Here is a 25,859-nt window from a genome sequence, read left to right on the forward strand (position 1 = left end):
CCATTTTATGATTCCTGTTGTAGACAACAGAAAAAGTAGCATTAATAGGTTCTCTTTACTCCCATCCAAGAAATCTATTTAATAAAAGTAAATCAAAAAATAAAAAAGAGAGAATTGAAAGCAGGAGCCAGATATAGCTTTAAACCTGGGTGTGCTTGGAGTGGGCCCCCCAAAGCAGCAAGGGGAATGAGGGGCACTAGGGCAGTGGAACCCAGCCCACTGGGAAAGCCCAGCCCTGATGGGAGAGCCAGGCTGCATCCAGGGAAGGAGGGGATGGGGGTTTAAGGGTCTACTTCTTCTGTTTGTCAAACCCACTGAAAAACTTTGTCAAAGCAAACATTGGGGACTTTAAGAACCAATATAAGTGAAAATAGGTTTTGGTAAGAATTTGGAAATCTCTAGAGGAAATAATGATGAGTATATCAAGGAAAAGAAGCTCTCATAGTCAAGCATTTTCCCCCTGTGTTAATATCAGGAATAACTTCACTCACCCATTGCCACATAATTTAAAACAACTGTAAAAGGCAAGCATCATGCAAGCAAAAATTAACATGATGAAGTCCTACTTTTCATTGTGATGAGTCAGAGTGTCTAAATTTGAGCAAATGCTCTATTAAGAATGAGTTCCTCATAATTAAGTAAAACATTTACTTGAGTTTATTGAATAGCATTAGATCAACAGGAAGCATTAAAGAATCAGGTACCAGAGACCAAGGGAAAAAAAAGTGTGCAAAAGATATGAGTAAGAAAAGTTCGTCAAAGCAAATGTATAAAAGAAGACATCTGAATATCAGTTTTTAAATGCTTTTCCTGAATATTCTACGAATTTAAGTCTGGAGATTGTTGAATGTTATTAGTTTTTGTCCAGGACAGTAAATCTCGTAAAAGAACTCTTTCGAATGAAAAGGACTCCATTTTTTTCAATAGTGAGCTTTTAAATGGAAGGTAGCTACTGTGAGAGCCCTCTGTCTTTTATGAAATTCCCTGGGTTTCCCAGGCAGGTTTCAGTCTCTTATGGAAGCCTGCTTTTCTTTTGGTGTGAAATGATTGAAATGAATTCCATCATTTCCTTCTTAATTCAAGCCACATGTTCAGATTTGAGGTTTAAATTCTTGTTCCCCTAGTTTCTAGGAAAATTTAGTGTAAACAAGAGGTATACTATTCAAAGAAACCGATATGATTTATTACTAAGTATCCTCAAGGAAACTTTCTTCCTGATTAATAAGAATGCAAAGTCCAAGTGTTTAAGGGTACTATAATTTTTAAAAAGCTCAAGTTGGCCACATCAGCTTCTGTAAGCTTATTTAACATATATTTTCATGCTTGCTTATATGGGGAAGTTCTTTTTCTTGGAAAGACTCAGCCAAGTACAAAACTAAAACCCAGAGCAGGAGGAGGGGCATATGCAGGTGTCCTTAGTAGGGATATTGGCATCAGTTGACTCTTTTCTTAAACACTGGAGCTCATGGGGTTGAAACAGCACTTTTTCTGTGAAATAAAAACAAAAACAAGAGAGTCATATTCACAGAGAGACTTACTAAAAACTGGTTTTCCTTAAAGATATCAAACAAGGACTGTTGTGCATATTGACTTTCCATTTAGTTTATTGAGCTACTGAAATGAATCACCCTTACTCATTTGAAAAGTAATAATAGTGAAGAATGGATATTTGTCTTGGGAATTTCTCATAAATTTAAAATGGTCCCCATTTAGGGCTTCTAGGTGGCTCAGTCGGTTAAGCATCTGACTTCGGCTCAGGTTATGATCTCACAGTTCGTGGGTTTGAGCCATGCACCGACCGGGCTGTCTGCTGTCAGTGCAGAACCCACTTCGGATCCTCTGTCCTCCTCTCTCTATGCCCCTGCCCCAGTCGTGCACTCTGTCTCTCTCTCAACAATAAATAAACATTAAAAATAAATAAATAATTAAAATGGTCCCCATTTTGACTACCCATGAAAGGGAAGCCCTTCAGTACAAACTGGAATCTGAAAACCCTTGGTATGTCTGACTTACCTCTGTAACATTTTTATTAATTTTAGTATCCATTTAGCTTGAGGGTTCAAGCATACAACTGACTTGTTCTTCTTCCAAACTCTGGGGGGAAAGAAACAATAATAAAAATAAGGCAGTGTTACATTTTAGTCAATCCGGCCCTTAAGGAGAGTGGAGTAGAAAAATATTCCCGGATGAAGTGAAATTGGAGGTGGGCAGTTTGGGATCTGTGTGTGAGCCAGTGGAGCTGAAGATGAGGTTAACAGAATCTTACGCGTCAGGGGTTAATGCTTTGCTGACAATCTTTACATGAGTTGGAGGTGGACCAAATAGCTGACTCTAAGATTGGCTCACTTCTAAATCTATATCACATTATCTTTATGTCCCATAAAATAGATGGTTGTCTGTTGAGCTTGGGAGAACAAAATAAACGATAGGAAACACTCTCTTGAGAAAATCTTATTTGAAAAGCAGATCCAATGACATTTAATGTGGGAGAGGTTACAGAGCTGATCGCTCCGAGTGCCCCTGGCATTTTGTTGAACCTCTAGTTAGTGAGGCTTTCACTGCTCTGAGAGATTCGATAACAACAAAAGCAGCAACAATAATAGCTAATATTGATCAAGCACTTACAATGCGCCAATCACTATCCTCAGCAGGTAACATGGATTATGTCAATCTCACACAAGTCCTTTGCTAGAGAACTATTATTTCCTTACATTTAGATGAGGAACCTGAGGTTTAGAGAGTTTAAATAACTTGCCCAAGATGGCACGACAAATGCAAGGGCAGGGCAGCATTCGAATGAAGGTTATCTGCCTCTAGAACCCACACTTTTAGCCACCACTCTACATGGGCAGGATCTAAATAGTTATCAATAAGTGCCAGACACAGTGCTGAGTGTTTTACCTGCAGTGAAAGATGTGAGGTCTCCCAGGTGATAGTGACCAGGGACACTCAACCCTCTATCGGGGTGACCTCTGAGCAAAACGATTTCTTCACCTTCACCTTAGCAAGAAGGATCTGTCCATCTAGCTTTGAAACTCCACCCTTGTAAATGAATCTTAGAGAGGTCAGAGGTCACAGCATTTTGGGGTTCTTGGGCAGAGTCTTCCAATTTGGTTTTTGAGTTCATGAGGGAAAATAGATTTCTGACCATCTGGACTCACAGCATTTTTACCCTGATTGCTATGTATTTCTCGTAATTTCCAGCTTTTGTTTCTATATCTGGTTAAAATTCAGAAATACAGAATTTGGTGACAAGATATAAAATCAAATTTTTGCCCTTTCAAAATGATTGTTGTTAATGAAGAGAAAGTTGGGGTGCATTACTTCCTCAGGTTGAGAGGTAAGAGACTTGACTCATGACAGAGGAAATGTAATAAAAGAGAGAGAGAGAGAGAGAGAATCTCAGGTTTCTATGCAGCCAGAGGAACTGCTCTCAAGGTCATGGCTGGACTTGACATCTCTGAGTTTGAGGCCAATAATTGTGGGTTAGTTAGAACCTTCATCAGTGAAGACATTAGGAAAAGTATAATGCCTTTTTAATGAAAAATTTTTGCACACGTTTTTGATATCCCATAGTTCTTTTTTACAAGTTGAACACAACTAGTGCGACACCCAAAGGACATATCAAAATGGGACAAACAAAAAGTGGCTGATTACAAACATATCAAATGTCTAAAGAAGTACAGGGGCAGAGCTGCTAGTGAGAGTAACGTCAGAAAATGTGGAGAAAGATGCTGTGCCTAATATGTCCACGAGCTGTGGATGCTTGGTTCATAAAGATAGATCTAGGAAGGAGAAATCAAAGTTCCAAGTAGTGATACACAAAATATCTATAGGATTCTTTAAAAAATGCAGTGTAACAATCCAACATTGCTTGTACATTGCTCTATGCCAGGTAAGGGATAAAGCATTGGGAGTAGAGAAACAAATAAATCTGGTCCCTGTCTATAAGGAACTTATTTCTGGTGAGAGAGAGAATGGGAGAGAGAAAGAGAGCCACAAACCTGATTGCTTCAACACAGTGATGCTATAATAATCACAGCTAACATTTACTGAACATTTATTACATTTACTGTTGTGCCAGGCACTATACTAGGGGCTTTGCGTGCAGTGTGTAAATTCTCATTTGATGTGCCATGGAAAATGTTATGATAGAAGTATCAACAGATTTCTCTGAAAGTACTGAAAAGGGTCACAGAAACAAGAGGTCATGCTATTTCAGTTAAAGAAAATACCTATTAAACTTCTTGCAGCCACAGCTGACTCCATAGCCTAACTCTTCAATCAGAGTAATGGTATCAAAATTGGTAGATCTTAAAGCTAAGGGACTGTCCCATAAAATAGATGTTCAGACCAAGGACTGTAGTGGGTACTTATTTTCTTGCTCTTTAACTTCTGGGGAACAAAGTGTCTGCTTCTGCTGGTGATTTGATTTTGGTAGGAGAGAAGAGGCTTGGAGGGGGAACACCTGGGTGGAGTCCTGGTTCTGTCCCTTTCTAAGGGTTTGCCTCAGGGCAGTTGGTTAACCTCCCTAAGCCTCAGTTTCTGCACCTGCAGAGCAGTGATAACACTAGACGTAACTTAATGTCTGTTAAAGGAATATGATGAATGAATGTGAATAAAGCACTTAACTCAGGGCCGCTGCAAAGTAGGTACTTAACAAATATTGTTGAGTCCCATTATTAGCTTGAGAGTTGTTAGCAACTCTCAAAATCAATCCCGTTAAGATTCTTGAATAAGAATGCTATGCTGTACATATGAAATCAATGCAACATTGTATGTCAACAATACTAAAAAAATACTATATGGCAACATTTGATCTGATTTTCATTGGGAGAAAAGAATCACATACATTTTTCTCCTGCAACTTACATGATTTCTTTGTTTGGGCACCCATTCCCAGGAGGCAAGACCTGAAGCTTTTCAATGAGTTGGATGGGGATAAAGGCTGAGGTCTCTTGGACGCATTTACACTTTAAGTTTGTGTTAAAGGCCTCCAGAACACCTGTAAACACAATCAGTTATTTTAATCCCTTTGACATATAATTCATAACTTGAATTTAATTACTAATCTTTCATACGGTGCATTTGAAGATTTAAAAATTTCAAGTTGGCGCTTTCACCCAGATGCTTTTAGTTTGTGTTTTTCTGCTTGTCTTGGCTTATTTTCGAACATTTTCTACCAAAACCTTAAAAATAAAATTAGTTTTCTGAAAGTACGACACCTATTGAAATTTGTGATAGCATTATATTGGTGCTCAGGTGATTGTATCATAAAATTTGAGAACCACTGCTCTGGGGACTTAAAACTCACTTATAATTCATACAGTGTAAAATCAACTGATTTGATCTTCCCTCCAAACACATAAAGACCAAAGACATAAATCCCTTACAGTGTCCCCAGAGTAGTAACAAGCTGTTCTCATCATGCTCACCGCCCCCTTCCTTGTCTCTCCAAGGAAACACCACGGGAGATATATATATATATATATATATATATATATATATATATATATATATATATGTATTTTAATACGATATATATATATATATGTATTTTAATACGATATATATATATATATATGTATTTTAATACGCTGGTCCTTCATCTCGGTTGCAAATTATTACCAACGAAAGCTGATAATAAAAATTCAAGACTATTTTTATTCAATAACAGAAGTCATTAGTACTAGATACTTTTATAAGTTACTCTATCTCATGTATTTTAATGAAGTCTACCCTCTTAAGCCCAGTGCCTAACACAATGCTGGACACATATTTGCAAATAAAAGGGCCCTGGCTCTCAAGGCATTTACAATTTGGTGGAGGAAACAAATGAACAAAAACTAAAATGTCACAGAATGTTGTATTTCACACCCAGGATCCAAACTAAATGATGGGAACAGAGGACTTTGCCAGGGCAATGGGACAGCTTTATGGAGGAGGTGAGAGATGAAGTTCTTGAAGAATAAAAATAGCATGTGAAACAAAATAATCGAAAAACAATGCCTTACACTTTAAGAGCAAAAATTTGTTTTTTATACCTGAGCAGACTATATCATTCAGACTATATCATATCAATCCAAGGCACATGCCTTGGATTTCCTTAGCTGTATAAAAACTTACAACTTCAACTAGATGTTTATCTATTTATACAATCGTCACCCCATTTAGACTTGGAAGTCTATGTCTTTACAGAAAGCATGTACTTAAGTACCCATGTTGTGCTTACAGTGGCTCACGTCAGAGCTAGCCAAATAGAATTGCACCAAACGTTCTCTGCAGGAGACCAACCTGTTGAAGTTAATGATCTTTAAACGCTATAAAGGGTTTAGTCGGAAGGGGTAGCACGGAAAGGCAGAGCCAAGAAGATATATACATGGAAAGAATTAGTTATAGCAGAGCTGAATCTGAAAAAGACCAGGAATAGACAAACCAACGATAAGTCACACGGACGCTGAACTTCAGTATCTCTATCTATGGATAATAATCTTAACAATATAAGTGTCTCTAACCTCTAAGAGTTAAATCTCTAAGCATATTACTTTTAGAAACCTAGGAGTACTTAGGTAATCTCCCCCTTCCCATTTCAGTCATATTGCTCCCCATTTTTTAATTAAAAAAAAAAAAAGGAAAGAAATGCTGAAGATTATTTCTGCTCAAAGCACAATGAGAAGATAAGTGAAAGTTCTCACCATGGACTGGAGTGATGCTGTAGACCAACAGCATGAGAAGCAGAAATCCCAGGGAGAACCTCATTCTGCCTCAAGGTGGAGTTCAGACTTCAGCTCTGAGTCTAAACTGTGGGTTCTGAGGACAGAGATTCCTATTTATTTATACCAGTGAGGGCCCTCCCACTGCCTGTGTCTCCAATAGGTCAGCTGTGTCATCAGTTTTAAAAGTCCCCAAATATTGCTGAGCTTGCTTTTTTTTTTGAACTCCCCTTGCAAATTTTATGAATTGGCTTCAAAGCACTTTAAGTATAATGAAATATGTCTTACAAATATAGATTATAAATGGCAGGGATGCTGCAGAAATTTGGGGGTGGGGTGAGAGGGAAAAGACATCAGACTGGAGGTTCTACAGGTCACTGTGATTGTGGCTTTGATTGCTTCTCTCAGTGAAGGGCCAGCAGGCTTCCTCAATGACATTTGTTTTGTTAATTTTTATTTTTTTAAATGTTTATTTATTTTTGAAAGAGAGAGAGGGGGAGAGAGGAAGTGGGGGAGGGGCAGGGAGAGAGGGAGACACAGAATCCAAAGCAGGCTCCAGGCTCTGAGCTGTCAGCACAGAGCCCAAGGCAGGGCTTGAACCCACAAAACATGAGATCATGACCTGAGCCAAAGTCAGACACTTGTCCGACTGAGCCACCCAGGCGCCCCTCTCAATGACATTTGAAAGCATGAGCCAGGAAATCAGGGAACTCTGTGGAGCACATCCTTGTGCCCTTGGCCCCTGTAAAAAAGTCTAACCTTTGGCAGGTGCTTAGTAAATATTTGCACACCTAATGAATGTCTCCTTATATACAGATTTCTATGCTGACTAGGTTACTGTTTTCCTGCCAGACTTTCCCACCTTTTATTTCATCATCTGAAATATATAATTACTTATGTAATTTGGTCATTGTGGAAATGCTGGAAGGGGGCAAGTGTGTGTCTCCTCATTGGTGTGCCCGTGTCTTGATGAAGGGACGGAGGCAACAACTTTGAGGAAGAGAATCTTTCAGTCTCAAGTATACAGGTTATTGAGCTTTAGAACCAGGTCTCAGTGGAGGGTGTCATTAAAATTTTATCTGATACTGAACTCAGTATTACAGTATGTTTCACAAAACATATGCGCAGTTCGTTTTTGATCCTGCCATATGAGCCCATGTGGACAATGAGCTTATAGCCTTAACTCACTTGCTAGGAGTTCTTTGATTAAGTAAAAGAAATAAAAGCATGTGGACAATAGGTGGTCTGGCATAGAGTACCACTGGGCTGTCCTGGGAGTATACAAGTATGGATGTATGAAACCAGACTCATCAAACCACTGAAAGTTATGGTCTTCCTGGTGTGGTTTCCTAAACAATTTGGTTTTTGTACTCAGCATTGGGGATGTTTAGCATCTTAGATGTTCCATGGTGTATGGGGTGGGGGTTGTGGTAATGTCACACGACCTTACAACAAGTGGTTTTCCTCTTGGCCTGAATGACTGCAGTGACTACTGAAAACTCATCAGTGTTGAGGCAGCCTATCCCCTTGTTTGTGCAGTTTTAGTTGTTAGAAAGTTCTTCCCTATGTATATGTGAAAGCTGCTTCCTTAGTAGTTCAGTCAGTTTCTCCTAATCCAATACTTCATCACTATATGAAAACAATTCTAAATGCCCTTTTATATGATAACATTCCAAATATTTGAAGACATAGTGTGTGTCCCTCAGGAAGCACAGTTGGGTCCCTCAGGAAGCAGACAATGAGATGGATGTTGGAGTGAAAGAAGTTTCTTTTGCTGTTGTTTTCAGGATGACTCCTGTAGTAGGTAAAAGGGCAGGGAGCAGGAGTGGGCAGAGAGAGCCTCAGACTGCAGTGCTGATCCGACAAAGTCTGTGACAACTTCATGGAGATACCCTGAGAAAAGACTATCTATTAGAGGAGCCCATAATGCAGAAATATCCAGGTCCTGCAACCCCTGCCATACTCAGTCACTGGGGCTTCTCAGAAACAGTATGGTCTCTGGTAGAAGGCACAAGGAGATCCCGGAGATATTAACAGCTGGAGGCTGTCAGCTGACTGTACTTTTCACAGCTGGCCAGCAAGTTATTTCTTTAAGGGACATCTGAGCAGTGAACTTCCATGGCTGTCACATAGGGCTATTAAATAGAGGTTAAGAGCACAAGCTATGGAATCACCCGGTCAATGACTTTGGACAGGTCACTTAATTTATCTCTGCCTTATATTTAGTAGTTTTCACATGGGGATAATACTAATTTTAAAGGATTTTTTGGAGAATGAAATCATTCAGTACATGTGGAGTTCTTGGTAGAGCGCCTGACACATATAATATATTTAATAGATAGCCTGTCTGTTCATCCGTCTATCCATTCATCCGTCCATCCACCCATTAACGGGTCTTAAGTAACTTCTGCTCTAAAACCCGCATAGACACACTTCGAAGGCAAGTATCTCTAGGTCCTTTAACTTATAACACAGTTTGAAATTCTCTCAACTTCTTTCCACCACTTATCTTCAAAAAGAGAAAGGTTATCTTTTTGAAATCTGTTGGGTCTTTTTCATTGTTTCTCCTAAATCATGACTGCTCTTCCTTTTGCCTTCCCATACTTTCACTGAGTCACACACACACACACACACACACACACACACACATTCCCGTGTACACACATATCTGAATGCCATAGTACCCCAAGTATGGCTTGGCCAGTGCAAACTAGAGGAGGCCCATTACCTCCTTTGTCCTAGGCACTATTCTATTAATGCCTTCCTAGACTGAATAACATTATTCTGGTCACTTATACTGAGTAGACAGGCAATGAATTTTTTTTTTTTTTTGAAAATGGCCAATTTCTATGTCTCACTCATTTCACTCTTGTGCCATTTGATTTTGGGAACCAAGTGTAGCAGTTTTACACTTGCCTCTGTTATATGTACTATATATCTCCTTGTTAGAGCAAAAATGAGTGATGCTGACAATAACAGGAAGAATATAGGGACAAAAGTACCTGAAAGAGGACTCTGAATAAACCCAGGAAATTCCACTATTGTTAAAATAGGACCACTGGGTCAGGGAGCTAATTCCAGAACAATTCTAAAGTTTGATTTTGGTCTTTTTAATGCCCAGAGTTCTGGATTTAGCTTATACTGACAATAGGAGCCTTATGCCTGCTTGTCCCAAGATAGGACTGGAGGTTGGGCAGTTCTCGGGTAGCCCAACTGTTCTAGAAGTTTCCAGAATGACTCTCCATGATCTCATTTATGGTAGGGGTATAAATTGCAAAGACTTTGAATCCAAGAAGAAAAGTTTGAACCAATGGATTTAGGGCCCAAATGGATTTTATTTTTAAAATAGCTTTTATGGATACCTTTCTTTAAAAATATAAAAATACATAACTTGATTTATACCCTGATTTTTATGATTGGATACATAAAAATGAGAAAAATGAGAAAATTATGGGGAAGGTTTTCCTCCCTGACTTCGGAAATAAGCCAGATTTTCTCCTCAGACCCAAGAAAAACTGAGGAGTTTTGAGCACCTTAATACTCATGGTCCATGGACCAGCACCATCAGCTTCATCTGAGAAGTTGTTAAAAATGCAAAATCTCAGGTCCTGCACTTTAACAAGATTCCTAGATGATTTGAATGCACCTTAAAGTCTGAGAAGCACCTGTAGCAGAGCATGAGCCACACACACATTCAAATTGTCTTCAGAGACATGCTTGCCCAAGTAATCTCCTCAGGGTATGATGTACAGATATCCCTGAGTGAGAGCATCCAGGACAAACGTGTCCACTGAGAGCTAAGTGCAGAGCAGTGATATCAACAAGAAAGACACTCCTTCCCAAGACATGAAGAAATGAAATGTCACTAAAATAGAGAGGTGGCAAAACTGGCCAAAGTATCTACCAATCTAGCAGGCCAGTAGTCATTGAACAGGGGAGCTCTGGTAGAGTTAAAAATTCTTACAATGTTTAGTAGTTTGTAACAAAACAGGAGATAAGACAAAGGTCACTCTGACCAAACTGAGAACATTTTCTTTCATGCCATTTAAAAAGCAACCCAAGTAGAAAATAGAAACTTACTCCATTCTGTTAAGTGTTTTAACCTGCTGAAAATCTGGCATCTATTTGCTTCTGATAGATTGCTGGTAGGTAAGAGCCCAAGTTCTGAAATCAGACCATCTGGGTTTGTAACCCCCTCCAACACTCAATTGCCTTGTCACCATCCCCAAGGCTCAGGTCCTCCTGTATTAATAGGATTATTTACTGTAATACCTTCTTAGAGATTTGTGTAGAGAACACAGTACCAAGAAAGTGCTTTGCTTGGTGTTTGGGCAAATAGCAAACACTCAATAAATGTTAGATTTTTTTTTTTACCTTTGTGAAAACACAAAAATTTATGAGATTGTATTGTATTGTATTGTATTTTGATAAGAATACAACATGAGATCTATCCTCTTAAAAAATTTTTTAAGTGTACATACAATATTGTTGACTATAAGCATAATCATGTACAACAGATCTCTAGATCTTATTCATCTTTTTTAAAAAGCAACTTTGGCTTAGTTTGTGAGTCAAGCTCTTGATGTGAATTAAAATGTCACTTAGGTTTCCGTTGGACATTTATGATTCCTTCAGTTTGAAGGTCCTCTGGTCAAAAAGCTGTTCCTTATTGAGACTGATCACCCACACTTTATTTCTACCCACTTTCAACAAAAAATATTGATCTATTTCCCCTAAGGAGATACACATGGAGGTTTGTATTAGTTATAAATGTACTGAAGTCTTTTTTTAAAAACATTTTTTAATGTTTATTTATTTTTGACAGAGAGCACAAGCAAGGGAGGGAGGGCAGAGAGAGAGAGAGAGACAGAATATGAAACAGGCTCCAGGCTCTGCACTGTCAGCACAGAGCCCAATGCAGGGCTCAAACCCATGAACTGTGAGTTCATGACCTGAGCCCAATTCAGATGCCTAACCAACTGAGCCACCCAGGCTCCCCTAAATGTACTGAAGTCTTACCTAGAAGGTGTTTTACCTTTTGCCATCAATTTCATCTCAACTGAATTGCTTACAACAGTCTGTTGTTTTCCAGATAATGGTTTCAAGACCAGTATTTGTGTAAAAGGTATTTTTCAAAGATAGTTAAATTTATATTTCAAGTTTTGCTCAAGTTCAACTCAAATACAGTGAACCCGAGACAAAGCTAAAATGTGCCTTCAATTCAAAACGGTGATTTGCAAGAAGACTGCTAGGTGGCAGCATTACTTATGAAAACAGCTTGCTGGAAGGGAAAAAGGCCAGTCCTCAGGTAAAGACCCCGGAGTGCTGATAAGAGTGCTGTGCTGCGTATTCTTTCAACGTTCAAATCATTTATTTGATTTGGTTTGTTGCTTTCTAAAGCTATATTGTGAGATTTGAGATTTTTTTGATTAGGCTGAAATGTTCATCAAAGAGGGGAGAAAAACCCCTAAAAATCTGAAGTAATCCAACAAATTCTGGGCCAAATCCAACTTCCTGGCCCCAAGATTGCAAAATCAGATGCCTCAGTGCTCTGGCATGCAATCACATTGGGCCTCAGCAGAGCTGGGTGTGAAACTTCTACGATTAGAAAGTTTTCAGAGAACAGTGAAGCTACCACATACCAATGTCAAAGTGTAGTCAAAGTGTTCCAGCCTTTTAAAGCACACCACAACGAACATTAGCAAAACAATCACCTTGTTTCTTTCATTGATTCCCTAATCTATATGTTATTTTCTCATCTGCTTTTCTCACCGAGCATACATATCTTTATGTTATAACCATGTATGGAGTCCTGGATGTTATAAATATAAATCAGTGGTTTAATTTTCCAGCAAGAGCACCCCTATTTACTTTTGAAAGTTTTTGGCATATCACTCTGTCCTTTTAACAACTGCTGATCCTCAGCTCTCAGGTGTCTCCAGGCAGTCCTCTTGGCCTTATATTCCTTTTCCAGCGTGCCCCCTTTGTCTAACCAGACACTAAGCTCCTCTTCTCACTGGATACTCTTTCCCTAGGCAAGCATGTCTTTCCCCTGCTTCAAATTGAGATATAAGTCCACTCGCATTGGTATCTATCCAATAGCCTACTGGTCATTACTTCATAGAGGCCTTTTGGGTCTCTCCAACCCATCATATTCAAAACTGAACTTAGTTTCTCCAAAATCTGCTCTACCTCCAATATTTTCAGTCTTAGTGAAGGGTATCATCATCCACCTAGTTGCTCAGAAGCCAGGAAGTCATCTTTCCTTCATTTCCCTTAATCTTGGTCTCCAATAGTTGCCACTTACATCTGTTACAGTGTCTTGGCTTTGTCCACTTTTCTCCACTCTCACTGCCACTTCCTATTCCAAGCCACCATTGTTTATTGTTGGAACTACCACGGCAACAGCCTCTCTTCCCATCCCTATTTTCACCCTGCTGCCAGTCATCTTTTCAAAACACAAACCTGATCATCTCACTGTTCTGCTTCAAAAGCTTCTCACTGTCCTTAGGTGGCTAAGTCCTTACATGGATCTTGGCCTCCTCTCCAATTTCATCTCCCCTTACTCCCTTGCTCTCTACTCAACTTTTCAGGTGGATTTGGGAACCCTGTGTAATCCCTCTGCCTTCCACTAGGGGTCTGAAGTTCACAGGTTGAGCATCTTCTGCAAGGACTCCAATGTTGTATTCTAAATGGATACTTTCTTCCTCATTGTCAGTACCTTGATATTTTACATGTTTCCTTCTAGCTCTACTGCTATGGCTTTATTTATATTTATTCTCAATAACAGGGTGTTGTAGATGGGCTAGAAATGGAACATGGATATTTTTGAAGCTTATAATTAGGTAATACCTTACCTTCCTCCTGAGTAGAACATGTTTACTTTGGACTCTCAACTTGTTGGTGTATAATGAAGAATGTTTCCTCCAATAACCTTGACTCTAGTATATTGGCACTTGCTTTCCTGCTATGTAAGGCATCTGTCGCTTAGCTTAATACCTTCTAGGTCCATCCATGTTGTTGCAAATGGCAAGATCTCATTCTTTTTTTTATGGCTGAGTAATACTCCATTGTATGTATGTGTGTTTATATCTCTATATCTGTATCTATATATCTATATCTATATCTATAATCTATATATCACGCTTTTATCCATCTATGGATGGACACTTAGGTTACTTCCATATATTAGCTATTGTAAATAACACTGCAATAAACATAGGGGTGCATATATCTTTCTGGATTTGTGTTTTCATATTCTTTGGGTAAATACTTAGTAGTCGAATTACTGGGTCACATATTATTTCTGTTTTTAAGTTTTTGAGAAACCTCCATACTGTTTTCCACAGTGGCTGCACCAGTTTGCATCCCCACTAACAGAGCTCCAGCTTTCCCTTGTCTCCACATCCTTGTCAATGCTTGTTATTTCTTGTCTCTTGGATACTAGCCACCCAGAGGAGTGTGAGGTGATATCTCATTGTAGTTTTGATTTGTATTTCCCTAATGATGAATGATGTTGAGCATCTTTTCAAGTGTCTGTTGCCCATCTGTGTGTCTTCTTTGGAAAGAGAAGTCCTTTTTTCAGGTCCTCTACCCATGTCTAATTGGAATTTTTTTTTTTTTTTTGGCATTGAGTTTTTATAAGTTCTTTACATATTTTGTATATTAATCCCCTTAACTGATATATGATTTACAAATATGTTCTCCCATTCAGTGGGTTGTTTTTTTGATGGTTTCCTTCACTGTGCAAAAGCTTTTTATTTTGGTGTAGTCCCAATAGTTTATTTTTGTTTTTGTTTCCCAAGCCTCAGGAGACCATTCTAGAAAAATACTGTGAAGGCCAATGTCAAAGAGATTACTGCCTAAGTTTTCTTTTAAGATTTTTATGGTTTTAGGTCTCACTTTTAGGTCCTAAACTATTTTGAAATTATTTTTGTATATGGTATGAGAAACTGGTCCAGTTTCATTCTTTTGCATGTAGCTGTCTGGTTTTCCCAGGACGATTTATTTAAGAGACTGTCTTTCCCCATTGTATATTCTTTCTCCCTTTGTTGTAGACTAGTTGACCATATAAGTGTGGGTTTATTTCAGGCTCTCTGCCCAATGGAACATTTCTGTCCCGTTGACCTATGTGTGCATTTTTATGCTGGTACTATAGCTTGGTAGTATATCTTGAAATCTGGGACTGTGATACTTCCAGGTTTGTTCTTTTTTTCTCAAGATTGCTTTGGCTATTCAGTGTCTTTTGTGGTTCCAAACAAATTTTAGGATTATTTGTTCCAGTTCTGTGAAGGCAACATTTTTTTTTTTTTTTTTTTTAGTATGACAAGGTCCATAAAGAAGTATCATGGGGTATGGCTTTAGTCAGTCAATTCTCTATCCCCACGCAAACTGAAAGACTATTTGGGACCATTGATAGATGGTTGGAATGCCAAGCTAAAGACACTCTGTGTGATAACATCTCTGGACAGAAGCATGCTTATTTGAAGTCCAGAACTTATTGTCTTAGGAAGTGGGACAGAGAACTGGGTAGAGGTCATTTCCCCTAACTGTGCTGCAGATGATAGTAAAGTTCTGAGACTATGAAGGCTCAGGGTGATAGAGCAGCATCCTCAGAAGGCCCCTACAGTGCAGCTGTGATGCATCCTGGCAAAGAAGCTAGAGCGAAAATCACTGACAGTCTTGTTACACATTTCCCAGAAATCAGTAGGGTGCTTCTTGGGGGCGGTGGACAGAAGTCCTATAGACAAGCAAGTCAAAGTCTTAGAAGTGCAATATCAATACATACATGGCTACCTTTATAGTCAAACGCTGTGGCTTTCACACTTTTTTGCTGCATTCCTCTGTGAGTCATGAACAAAGAAAGGCTTATTAAATCTCCTTCTATGGTTCAGTTTTATTTAGGGTCCATGCGTGAACTAAATCACTATCATTGCTCTGTTCTTGCTTTCAAATGCACAGACAATTGAGTGTCTACTATATGTCAGGCATGCAATATGCATTAAAAAAAAAAAAAGGTGTGGCCCATGCCGTGTGAGAATCAGCCAAAAATTTAGTACCTTTACTGCATGCACTTGGGTTTCTAAGTGCAACACACGCTGGCCCAGAGTTTAAAAGCACAAATTAGCATTACTTTTACTCAGGGTAATTGAAATGTTCTAGTACAATTTTCTTTCTTTCTTTCTTTCTTTCTTTCTTTCTTTCTTTCTTTCTTTCTATTTTTGAGAGAGAGCGAAAGAGAGAAAGAAAGAGAGAGAGAGCACAAGAGAGTGAGGGCAGAGAGGGGGAGACACAGAATCTGAAACAGACTTCAGGCTCCGAGAGCTGTCAGCACAGCGCCCAGTGTGGGGCTTGAACCCACAAGCCACAAGATCATGCCCTGAGCTGAAGTTGGACACCTGACCAACTGAGCCACCCAGGCTCCCCAACACATTTTTTCCCCTTAATTATGAAACATAAGAGGTCTTAGTAGAGAACTCAAAAGCAGCAGCTGCCCATACTAAATGAACAGAAATATGAGTCATGTCCATAGACCTTCTATCTACTTCAGTGATACACAAAAAGTTTTTGTTTCATTGGTTAAAAAAAAGTACTGGTAAATGTTTTATTTGTTTGTTTTTTGAATATTTATTTATTTTTGAGAGAGTACAAGCCGGGGAGGGAGAGAGAGATGGACTGAGGATCCAAAGCAGGCTCTGCGCTGATAGCAGCCGTTTGTGGGGCTTGAATTCACCAACCGTGAAATCATGACATGAGCTGAAGTGGGACACTCAACAGATGAGCCACCCAGGTGCCCCTGTGCTGGCGAATGTTTCTGGAAATAGTTCTGACGTGTGGCATTTGCTACCCAAGTGAGTTCACTGAATGTGGAGTTGGGGATTGATGAGAAATCGGAGCTCACTGGCACTGGCACACCACGGGACCTGCCTGTCAATACAGCCAGAGCAGTGTCCTTGGGATCCATGACATGAAGTGTTTATTCTGTGCCTTGACACTCATCTTAGAGGAGGCCTGGGCAGACTGTGCGGCTGTCTACAGGTGAATGTCCGCAAGGAAGTTTTTGAGCTAATTTGCTGCCCACAGCTCTAATGACAAAGCTGACAAAATGGATGATTTTGATTCAAGTATCAGTAAACAATCCCTATTTGTGGAGGAGACAAACTGGCTCTAACAACCTTGTCCTCCACAGAAGTAGTGCTACAAGGGCCTTTGCTGTGGCCTCAAGGCATTGGGAGTAGCTCTGAGCACCAGGGTTTCCAGGCAGAGGAGAAGCTGGGCCTCTGTGGGCCAAAAGCCAGTTGTCTAAGAGCTCATCCCCCTTCCCTTCGTTGACTTGCTCTAGTAGTCACCTGAGATACTCAAACTAGCCCTTCTGACTCAAAATCTGGTATTCTTACCATTAAGCTGAGCCTCAAGCACTTGCACTGTGGTTCAGTGTTCCCAGGAAGCAGATGTCACGTCTTAAGGAAAAGCAGCCTTGCCTCTATGACACGGCTTGCAGTGCGCATGCACATTGAACAGGAGCACTGCTGCCCTTCTGCTCGTGCACAGAGTGACACTGCTCTTCCTAGTCCCTTCAGCCAGCCCCATCTCTGGGTTCAGCCCCAGATACCTGTTAGGAAAACCTCTGGCAGCTGTCTGTCTGCTCCCATGTCTGGGGCAGTACTGGCCTCCCCTCCCCTCCACTGGTTGAAGGCAGAGCTCTCTATCCGGGTGCTGATACCACTGTGGCACGCCCTCCTTCGTACAAAAACAACCTCTGTCTTCAAACACTCCCACCTTTTCCCTGGAATCAGGAGACCTAGATTTGGAAGCTCACTGTTCTTGAGCTGACTACTTAAACTCTGAGCTCCAAATTTTCTCATCTGTGAGAAGGAAATAACAGCTGTCTACATGAGGGTGACATAGGAAATTAATGTATGTGAAAGTATTTCATAAAATATAAAATGATTTTGAAATTCAAGGTGTTTTACTATCTCTCCATTACTCTGTTTTTGTGTTTCCATTGGCTTTAGTTCCTGAGATCAACTTCCTGAAAGCCACATGAATTTATCAGCTTGGCTTTGGAAGGCTAGGTCTCCAGGGAATGCCACTCTGTCATCATGTCAGCACCAGTGACGCATCTCCAACTCTGGCGTGACTCCCAACAGGGGGCACATATGGGAGATGACATGAGGCAATGATTATTGCTCCTTCTTACTGTAAATTGGAGGTGATTCTCTCTACTCCTTGAAGCTTAGTTGGCTCTTAAAATGTTTAATTGGTGCTTTGACAGTTTTGTTTTAACAGAAAGTGATTCATAATAGCACACAATCAGGGAAATGGAGCAAACTTTCAGTTTCTACTCATCTCCTCTGGTCAAAAATTTATCTTGTTGGTTTGAAGAAGAGTGCCCAAGACCACCCGAATCCCAGGGAATGATGGAAGAATAGAGCCTAAAGAGAGGGGTCTAGAGGGAGAGGAAAGAAAGATTTGAGTTACAATTACAACTTTGCTCACTTGTTTGTAAGTCATTAACCTCTCTGGATTACTTAAAGTGAAGCTGATCATAACATAATGTACATTTAGCTGCTCAGAATTCAAAATTTCTTGTTTTGGAGAAATATCCCACTGTGTGTCTTGGGGGACAGTAAGTTCTCATTTCCACTATGGAATCTGAAAATGCTCCTAGTGGTCAGGACATAAGAGCCAGGATGGCAACCTTAGTGATCTCACCCACAGCTTTGAATCTTGATTCTATGTCTGTGTTTTAACTGGCCTGCCCGTGGCATGCTCAGCATGGTTCCTGCTGCCCAGTTCCCGTGGCCTCCCCTGATTTTGCAGCCTCCCTCTGGATTCCATGGCTTGTCCAATATGCTTCCAATTATTTCTTTAGGTAGCCAGAATTGTTTTTGTTGCTCCTGTATGTCACTGACAACCTTGAACTCTGTATAGAAGGACATGATTCTGTTTTTTGTAGAGATGAAAATTTAGACCTCAGAGTCTAAGTGGTCAGTTAAAGATGAATGAGCTCTCTGATTTAGGTGCCTTGATTTTAAAGTCCATCATTCAGCAGTATTTGCTGCACATCGACTGTGTGCCAGGCTCTTTGCTGGCATGAAGAACATTGTGGTGAATGACATGAATAGAGCAGAGCAGGGCCATGTGAACTGTGGCCTGGGTTCTCTAGGTATCAATACAATTTGGGAGCACTTATACACAAGTGGATTTCACAGTCCCACTGATGGAATCCAAATTTACGGGGGTCAGACTAGAAAAGCTGCATGGTTAATAAGCTCCCCAGGTTCTGAGGATCTAATAATGTGTAACATAGCGAGTGTAGTTAACAGTACTATATTATATACTTGAAGGATGTTAAGAGACTAGATCTTAAATGTTCTCACCACAAAAAAAGATATGGTAGCTATGTGATGTGTTGGAGGTGTTATCCAGTGCTATGGTGGTGATAATCATTTTGCAATATACAAATGGATCAAATCAACACATTGTACATTTTAAAGTTGTACAATGTTACAGGGCACCTGGGTTGGTCAAGTGTCTGACTCTTATTTCCGCTCAGGTCGTGATCCCATGGTTGGTGGGACTGAGCCCGTGTTGGGCTCTGTGCTGACAGTGTAGAGCATGCTTGGGATTCTCCCTCTTTTGTCTCTCTGCTCTTCCCCCTGCACACACACTCTCTCTTTCTCAAAATAAATAAATAAAAATTAAAAAAAAAATAAATTTATACAATGTTTTATGTCAATTGCATCTCGATTGAAGAAAAGGAAAAGCTCCCCAGGGGATTCTGATTCTTGGTAAAGTTAGAGAACCATTCCTAATATGGTGATATCAGACATAAATAGTCTGAGTGCATATACACAGTAAATAGTATGAGATAGGTAGGATTGCTTACAGATGAACTTTATATATCATTAAAATCTTTTAACAAACTCTTTCTAGTCACAAAACAAAAGGACCAGCCCTGTCCTGGGGTTTGGAAAATAGAAGCACACTCGTTCTAAGCCCCCTGAATTTATAATGCTCTCAGTCCTGCCCCACAGAATTAATATGGGGTATGGCTATTGAAGAGGGACTAATTCATGGGTTACTGTCATGCCAACAGGCCTTATCTTAGCTGTTTGGTTTCAAAGCAAGCAGTAGAAAAAGGAAGGAATTGCAATGTTACTTGTGTCCATGGAATGTGCATTCTTTAGGCCTTTTGGAGGTAAGCTTATGATCAATATTTTGATACTGTGTTTAGCTTTATTAAATTATTATGCCGTTTATTTAAATGCTATTTAAATGCTATTTAAATATGCTATTTAAAACCATTTATTTTTTTAAAAAAAGGAATAATACTTGTATTGGCTGAAATTAGTGAAGAGTTCAAACTTCCCGTAAATTGCCTCTGTGATTCCCCCACAGCCATCAGCTTCTTTGAAGTGGAATGGTAACTTGAATAAGCACTTTTGACCTTGGCCCACACATTGTTCTGCTGGAAGGACAGACTCTGCTTTACCTTTGACTGTTTCTTTCTCCTGTGGAAACTGGTTTCTAAAGACAAAGAAGAGACATTTCTCTAAGAGGACATTTTGGACACGCGTGGTAAGTTGTTAGCAATTTACATATAAATTTGGAAGGTGATTCTGGTTCTGAATTAAAAAATATATCTTACCATCTCCTGGAGCCACTCAATGTAAAGGTCTCTGACTTGGAAGTTCCCTGCAAACCCCAAGGGGCTGTGACCACACTTTAATAAAAACCGTCTTCTATGCACTTCAATCATACAGCAAATTTACATGGGCCATGAACTTTTGCTACGCGGGAGATGTGAGTGTGGGGAACGTATATGTAGGTGTTGAGGGGGATGAAAGAGTGAAGAGCGGTATCCTTCTTGTGATGCAAGCACAGGCAGTATGTCTGTGTGTTGTCTACTGAATTGAATGAACCTTCTACAAACTTCCTACACTGAATTGATAGAAAAGGAACATTCGATAGATGAGGCCTTTCAAAAGTTTTCAGTTGAAAACGCCAACATCTTTCAAAGTCTCTCTATGACTCCGGCAAAGCAAACAGCCTTTCTCAAATATTTGCCAATGCCAACTCCATGCCAAGCCCTCGGTGTTTGGCCCTGGGGTCAGGAAGTAAAACTTTGACACAACTTTCAAAAATTTCCTCTACCCCTCCTACCATCAAAGCAAGATCCTTGCAAGCACTTCTGTAAATTACAAAATGTACATGGCCCATAATAATCTGTAGCCTTTCCAGCCACAGGAGCCTGAAAAAGAAACTTAGACAGATTGAAAATAGAAGTGTCTCAGAAGAAATTGCTTCAACCTTGGGGGGGATATTTTCATTTCTGGTAGTTGTAAAAGGGAATCTTCTAACTTCATCTCCTTGGGTTTGATTTACCTACATTACTTCATTTAGTGGTTTTAAGGGCAGTGTGCAGTGATTGCTATGGGAGTGTTCAGTTTGGCTCTCAATTTTTGAGGTTGGTGTCTTGGGGGTGAGCAGAACCTGTGAAGTTAACCCAGGAAAAAACCTGAAGAAAGAGGGTCCATAAGGGCAGATGAAGACAATGGAGGTGAGAACCAGATCCTCTCTCTCGGTCTAAAGTAAACTCATAGTTTAAAGGACAGAAACCCTAGTGACACACACACACGCCAAAGACAAATAAGTAAAGAATACAGGTTTAAAAAAAAAACAACTATATTTTAAAGTAGGTTCCACACCCAACGTGGCGCTTGAACTCATGACCCTGAGATCAAGAGTTGCATGCTCTACCGACTGAGCCAGCCAGGCTTCCCAAAAGATTACAGGTTTTAAATAATTTTTCTCGTGTGCTCTTTTGGCTGGCATCAGCACTGTCAGTAATGAGTAAAGCTAAACATCTTTAAGGCTGAACTAAGCTGACTGGAGTACGAAAACACTAATGATGCTTAACTGCTGGAACAGTGACTCTCAGAGGTGGGTAGCAGGTTTGGTACCAGAATCCCTGAGGGTCGGGACCAATCTTCTGTGCCTGCCCCAATTGTAGTGATCCAGTTTTCTGAGTTGCAGTTTGTCTTATACCCCGGAGGTGTTAAGAATCAGTAGAATAAAATATGTATCCAAATTCAAAGTAACATATGATTGTCCATTGGAGCTTTTTCTATGAAGAACACAGGGGTGGAGATGGGGGAACAGCCCTCTTGGAAAATTAATGTAGGAGTCACAACATTTAACTGAAGAGACTTTTTCTCTTTCCTGAGTCTACCAAGGGTAAAAAGAGGAAATAAAGATCATACAAAGGAAGCAAGACAGAAATCCCCTTGGCCACTGATGCTAGGGCCCTACTTCATTCCAAAGGCCTTTACGGAATGGTTATGAGGCTGTGAAGGTGGGTACAGCATTCCTTGAAAGCAGCTGAAAAGGATGGAGAGGTGAAGAATGCTGTTCAAAGTCCATGCCAGTCGTGAGGGCCAGCTCCTCTATCCTGTTCCCTCTGCAGTCAGGAGTGGAAGTTGGCCTTGGCTTCAACTTGTCCACACTGCCACCATCCCTTACATGACGCTACAACCCCAGCCAAATGGACCGGGCAGTTCCATGCTCACTGTCCTTGCCATTGCTGGGCAAGGAGTGCCAGAGAACTGAAAAGACAGACCTGGACTTGAATCCTGTCTCTGCCTCTTATTAGATAGCTTTGGGTGTGTTATTTGCTTTCTTTGGAGACTCAGTTTTCTGATCTTTCAAATGATGGCCATTGGACAATTAAATGAACTGAAGGAGGTAAAGTATTTGACACAGCACCTGGAACAGATAACAGCCTTTGTGAAGATTCCAGTTAAGTAGATTCTTTGTCTCACTCCTTTGAGCCACTGTTCTACCAAGTACCCACCCACATTATTGCATTCACCCCTGAGGAAGGCAACCATTTGTTTTTATACATCATTTGTATACATTATCCTTAGCTAGACTGTGAGTTCCTGCAGGAAGAGGTCAAACCTTACAGTTTTGTATTCCTCACACTGTAATTAGAACATGCTCAATGAAAGTTCATGGGATCCCCTGGTTCCTCTGCTGACTGAATGCATAAGTGAATGAATGGGATGGGGGATGGGGGAGAGGAGAAATGAAACTGGAGGTTTTCATTAATAGAGGGGAATGTTCCAACATAGCATCCTTTTCTTGTTTTGACGGGTTCAGCAAATAAGGCAGCAGATTTACCGGATTTTATTCTGAGCGCTGTTGACTAGTTTGCGAATAAAGGAAGTCTAGGCTGTATTTACTTTTAAAGAGCCAGGCAGGGAAGCCTCCTCAGGCTTTCAATACTAGGCTGCTGAGTTGGTTGTGACTAAGAAGAAGAAACCTCAAGCTGCCAGGACACACTGTGGTTTCTCATTATCTGTCACCTGCTGGAGAGGGCAGCGTCCTCCGCCTCTCACATTTCAGCAGTGCCTTGCCGCAGTGGGTCTGCAGTCGTCTATGAGAGCTGTGCTAGCTAACCAGCCTTCATTCTTGCCCAGTTTTCAATTGATGTCTAGATCCTTTACTTCCCTGGACTTTCTCCTGCCATACAATTATGCCTCAAAGTGTTCCTGACCAACACTCTGCTCACACGAAGCTAACGGCTCTGTCTTCTAACAGTTGAGAAAATGAATTATTTCTCTGAAACCAGGAAAATATGGCTGCTAAGCAATGAGTGAAAAAGCTATTCTTTCTCCACTGTCAGAGACCCTGTTCTGAATATGCACGTCTGGTGAGCTGCTTTGTGTAGGTAATTGCCTAGTCTCTTGCCCAGGGCACTTGGTCTTGCTGTCCCTGTGGACAGAGGGGAATTTTAGATCATTCATACATATTGCCCGTTAAATTCTCTTAAGCTCATATTCAGCTGCCTTGGCATGAGATACACAGTAAGCCATGTATAAAAACTAGACCATGATATTCTGTATTATTGCCCAGCCAGAGATACTGAAACCTTACCAAGATGTAAAAAAAGAAAGAAAGAAAGAAAGAAAGAAAGAAAGAATCATGCCAACATCTTGATTTAAAGAATAGCCCTCTCTTACTAACCTTAGTAATCTTGTTCCTTTAAAAAAATTAAAAAATGATTTCATTGTGTCCCTTTGAAGGAGGAAGAGCAAAGTCTAGCCCAGGATGACCACTGGTATAGTCTCAGGCCTTGTGTCAGGAAATGCACCAAATTTAGACTTTAACCTTCACTTCAAATGAGGTTTTACACACTGACACAGGGACCCAAGATGGGAGTGAAAGTTTTTTTTTTTTTCCATCCAACTATAAAATTGTCGCATTATAATACTACACAACCTGAAGTAATTTTTATAAGTTACTTTGTAACAACACAATTGTGTTAAGGTTATATATTTTACAAGTGTTAATTTATTAAATGCAGACACTTAAAATAGACTCTATTTTTATCACCTTGTTTTGACAGGTCCTTGTTAAATATACCGGGGCTCAACCTCTGGGAAGTGCTGCATGTGAGTGGCATCTGAGGCCTCAGGAAAACTTCCAGGTATGGATTTCATGTGTCATGATCCTACTTGCTGCATGGCCTTATGGAGGTGGAAAGGCTCTCAGCCAACTGCGGGCTTATTACATAGAGCTTCTCAAATGTTTCGTGCCAAAGTATACGTGGCCAGTTATTTTACCATAGAAGTCTAGTTCTAAAAAAATATCCTTTAAGTGAGTATTGTTACCTAATAACAATAATTTTTTTTTAACGTTTATTCAATTTTGAGAGACAAAGACAGGGGCAGAGAGAGAGGGAGACACAGAATCCTAAGCAGGCTCCAGGCTCTGAGCTGTCAGCACAGAGCCCAATGTGGGGCTCGAACTCACAAACCACGAGGTCATGACCTGAGCTGAAGTTGGACTCTTAACCAACTGAGCCACTGTGGGGCCCCAATGGTTAGCTAATAATTAAGAATCATTAGTCATGAACGAGTTGTATAATGCCACAGACTTGGTGTTTACTGGATGGAGCGGCTTCTCTTTCCCTGACCTCATGTATTTGAATAGAAAGGAAACGGAGTGTCAAAGGCTGCTCACCAGACTGCCTAATTACCTTTTGTGTGTGTATTATGGGAAAATATAGTGTGGGTGAGGAAGTTTAGGAATCAGTACTGCAGCTTCCTGGACAGTAAATAGCAGCCAACGACATCAGCACCAAAGTGCTCTGCTGACCTTGAGATTTATCATAATTTAAACATTTTTTGAAACTTAATTTGTCCTTAAGTTCAATATTCCTGACCCGCGTCATCCAAGTCCCCCCGCCCCTGAGCATCCACACTTGGAGAGAAATTTTATTTTTTATGTTATTATTTTATGTATTTTTTAATCATTGAAGTATAGGTGATATACAATGTTGTATTAGTTTCAGTTGTACAACATAGTAATTTGACAATTCTATACATTATTTAGTGTTCACCACGCTAATTGTAGTCACCATCTGTCACTATACAATGTTATTATAATATTCTTGACTAGACTCCCTATACTGTACATTTCATCTCCATCATTTATTTATTTTATAGCTGGAAGTTTGTAACTTTTAATCCCCTTCACCAATTTCTCCTAACTCCCCATCCCGCTCCCCTCTAGCAACCACGTTTATTCTCTGTTTTTTGTTTTTTTTTTAATGTTTATTTATTTTTGAGACAGAGAGAGACAGAGTGCAAGTGGGGGAGGGGCAGAGAGAGAGGGAGACACAGAATCCGAAACAGGCTCCAGGCTCTGAGCTGTCAGCACAGAGCCCGATGCGGGGCTCAAACCCACGAACTGTGAGATCACGACCTGAGCCGAAGTCGGACGCTTAACCGACTGAGCCACCCAGGCGCCCCTATTCTCTGTTTTTAAGAGTCTGTTTTGCTTGTTTGTTCATTTGTTTTGTTTTTTAGATACTGCATATAAGCAAGAGAGACTTTGAATAACCCAAATAGTAAGATTGAGACTTTTATTAAATAAAGTAACCACCAGCTTTGGTAAAGCCTCTACTTTCAGTGGCCTGACAAGGGTTCTGAGATAACAACGATGCTGCAGGATGGTGGTGTGATTCAGGACACTCCTTTAGAAAAGCTTGCAAGGGGTTCTGGGCTTATTACAACATCGTGTGCTCAGCCAGCTGTGTGTCTTTTCATTCTGCAGTCTTTGGAGAAGGAAGAA

General features: G+C 40.2%; 1 protein-coding gene across 2 annotated transcripts in view; it reads right to left on the reverse strand.

Annotated features, from left to right (window-relative positions):
• Positions 1-634: 634 nt before the first annotated feature.
• Positions 635-25,859, reverse strand: part of CXCL13 (C-X-C motif chemokine ligand 13) — a 35,838-nt gene continuing 10,613 nt past the window's right edge. Inside the window, exons 2-5 of one of the 2 annotated variants that reach the window (XM_042933989.1) lie at positions 20,212-20,246; positions 4,873-5,005; positions 2,014-2,094; positions 635-1,488 (exon numbers count right to left, since the gene is read on the reverse strand). In XM_042933989.1, coding sequence (XP_042789923.1) covers positions 1,464-1,488; positions 2,014-2,094; positions 4,873-5,005; positions 20,212-20,246 — 274 coding nt within the window. In that variant the 3' untranslated portion in view covers positions 635-1,463. Of the gene's footprint in view, positions 1,489-2,013; positions 2,095-4,872; positions 5,006-6,695; positions 6,765-20,211; positions 20,247-25,859 lie in introns of those variants that run through there. The other variant, XM_042933990.1, reaches the window with a different exon arrangement.

The sequence above is a fragment of the Panthera leo genome, chromosome B1 (assembly GCF_018350215.1).
Source record: "Panthera leo isolate Ple1 chromosome B1, P.leo_Ple1_pat1.1, whole genome shotgun sequence".
NCBI classification, from domain to species: Eukaryota; Metazoa; Chordata; class Mammalia; order Carnivora; family Felidae; genus Panthera; species Panthera leo.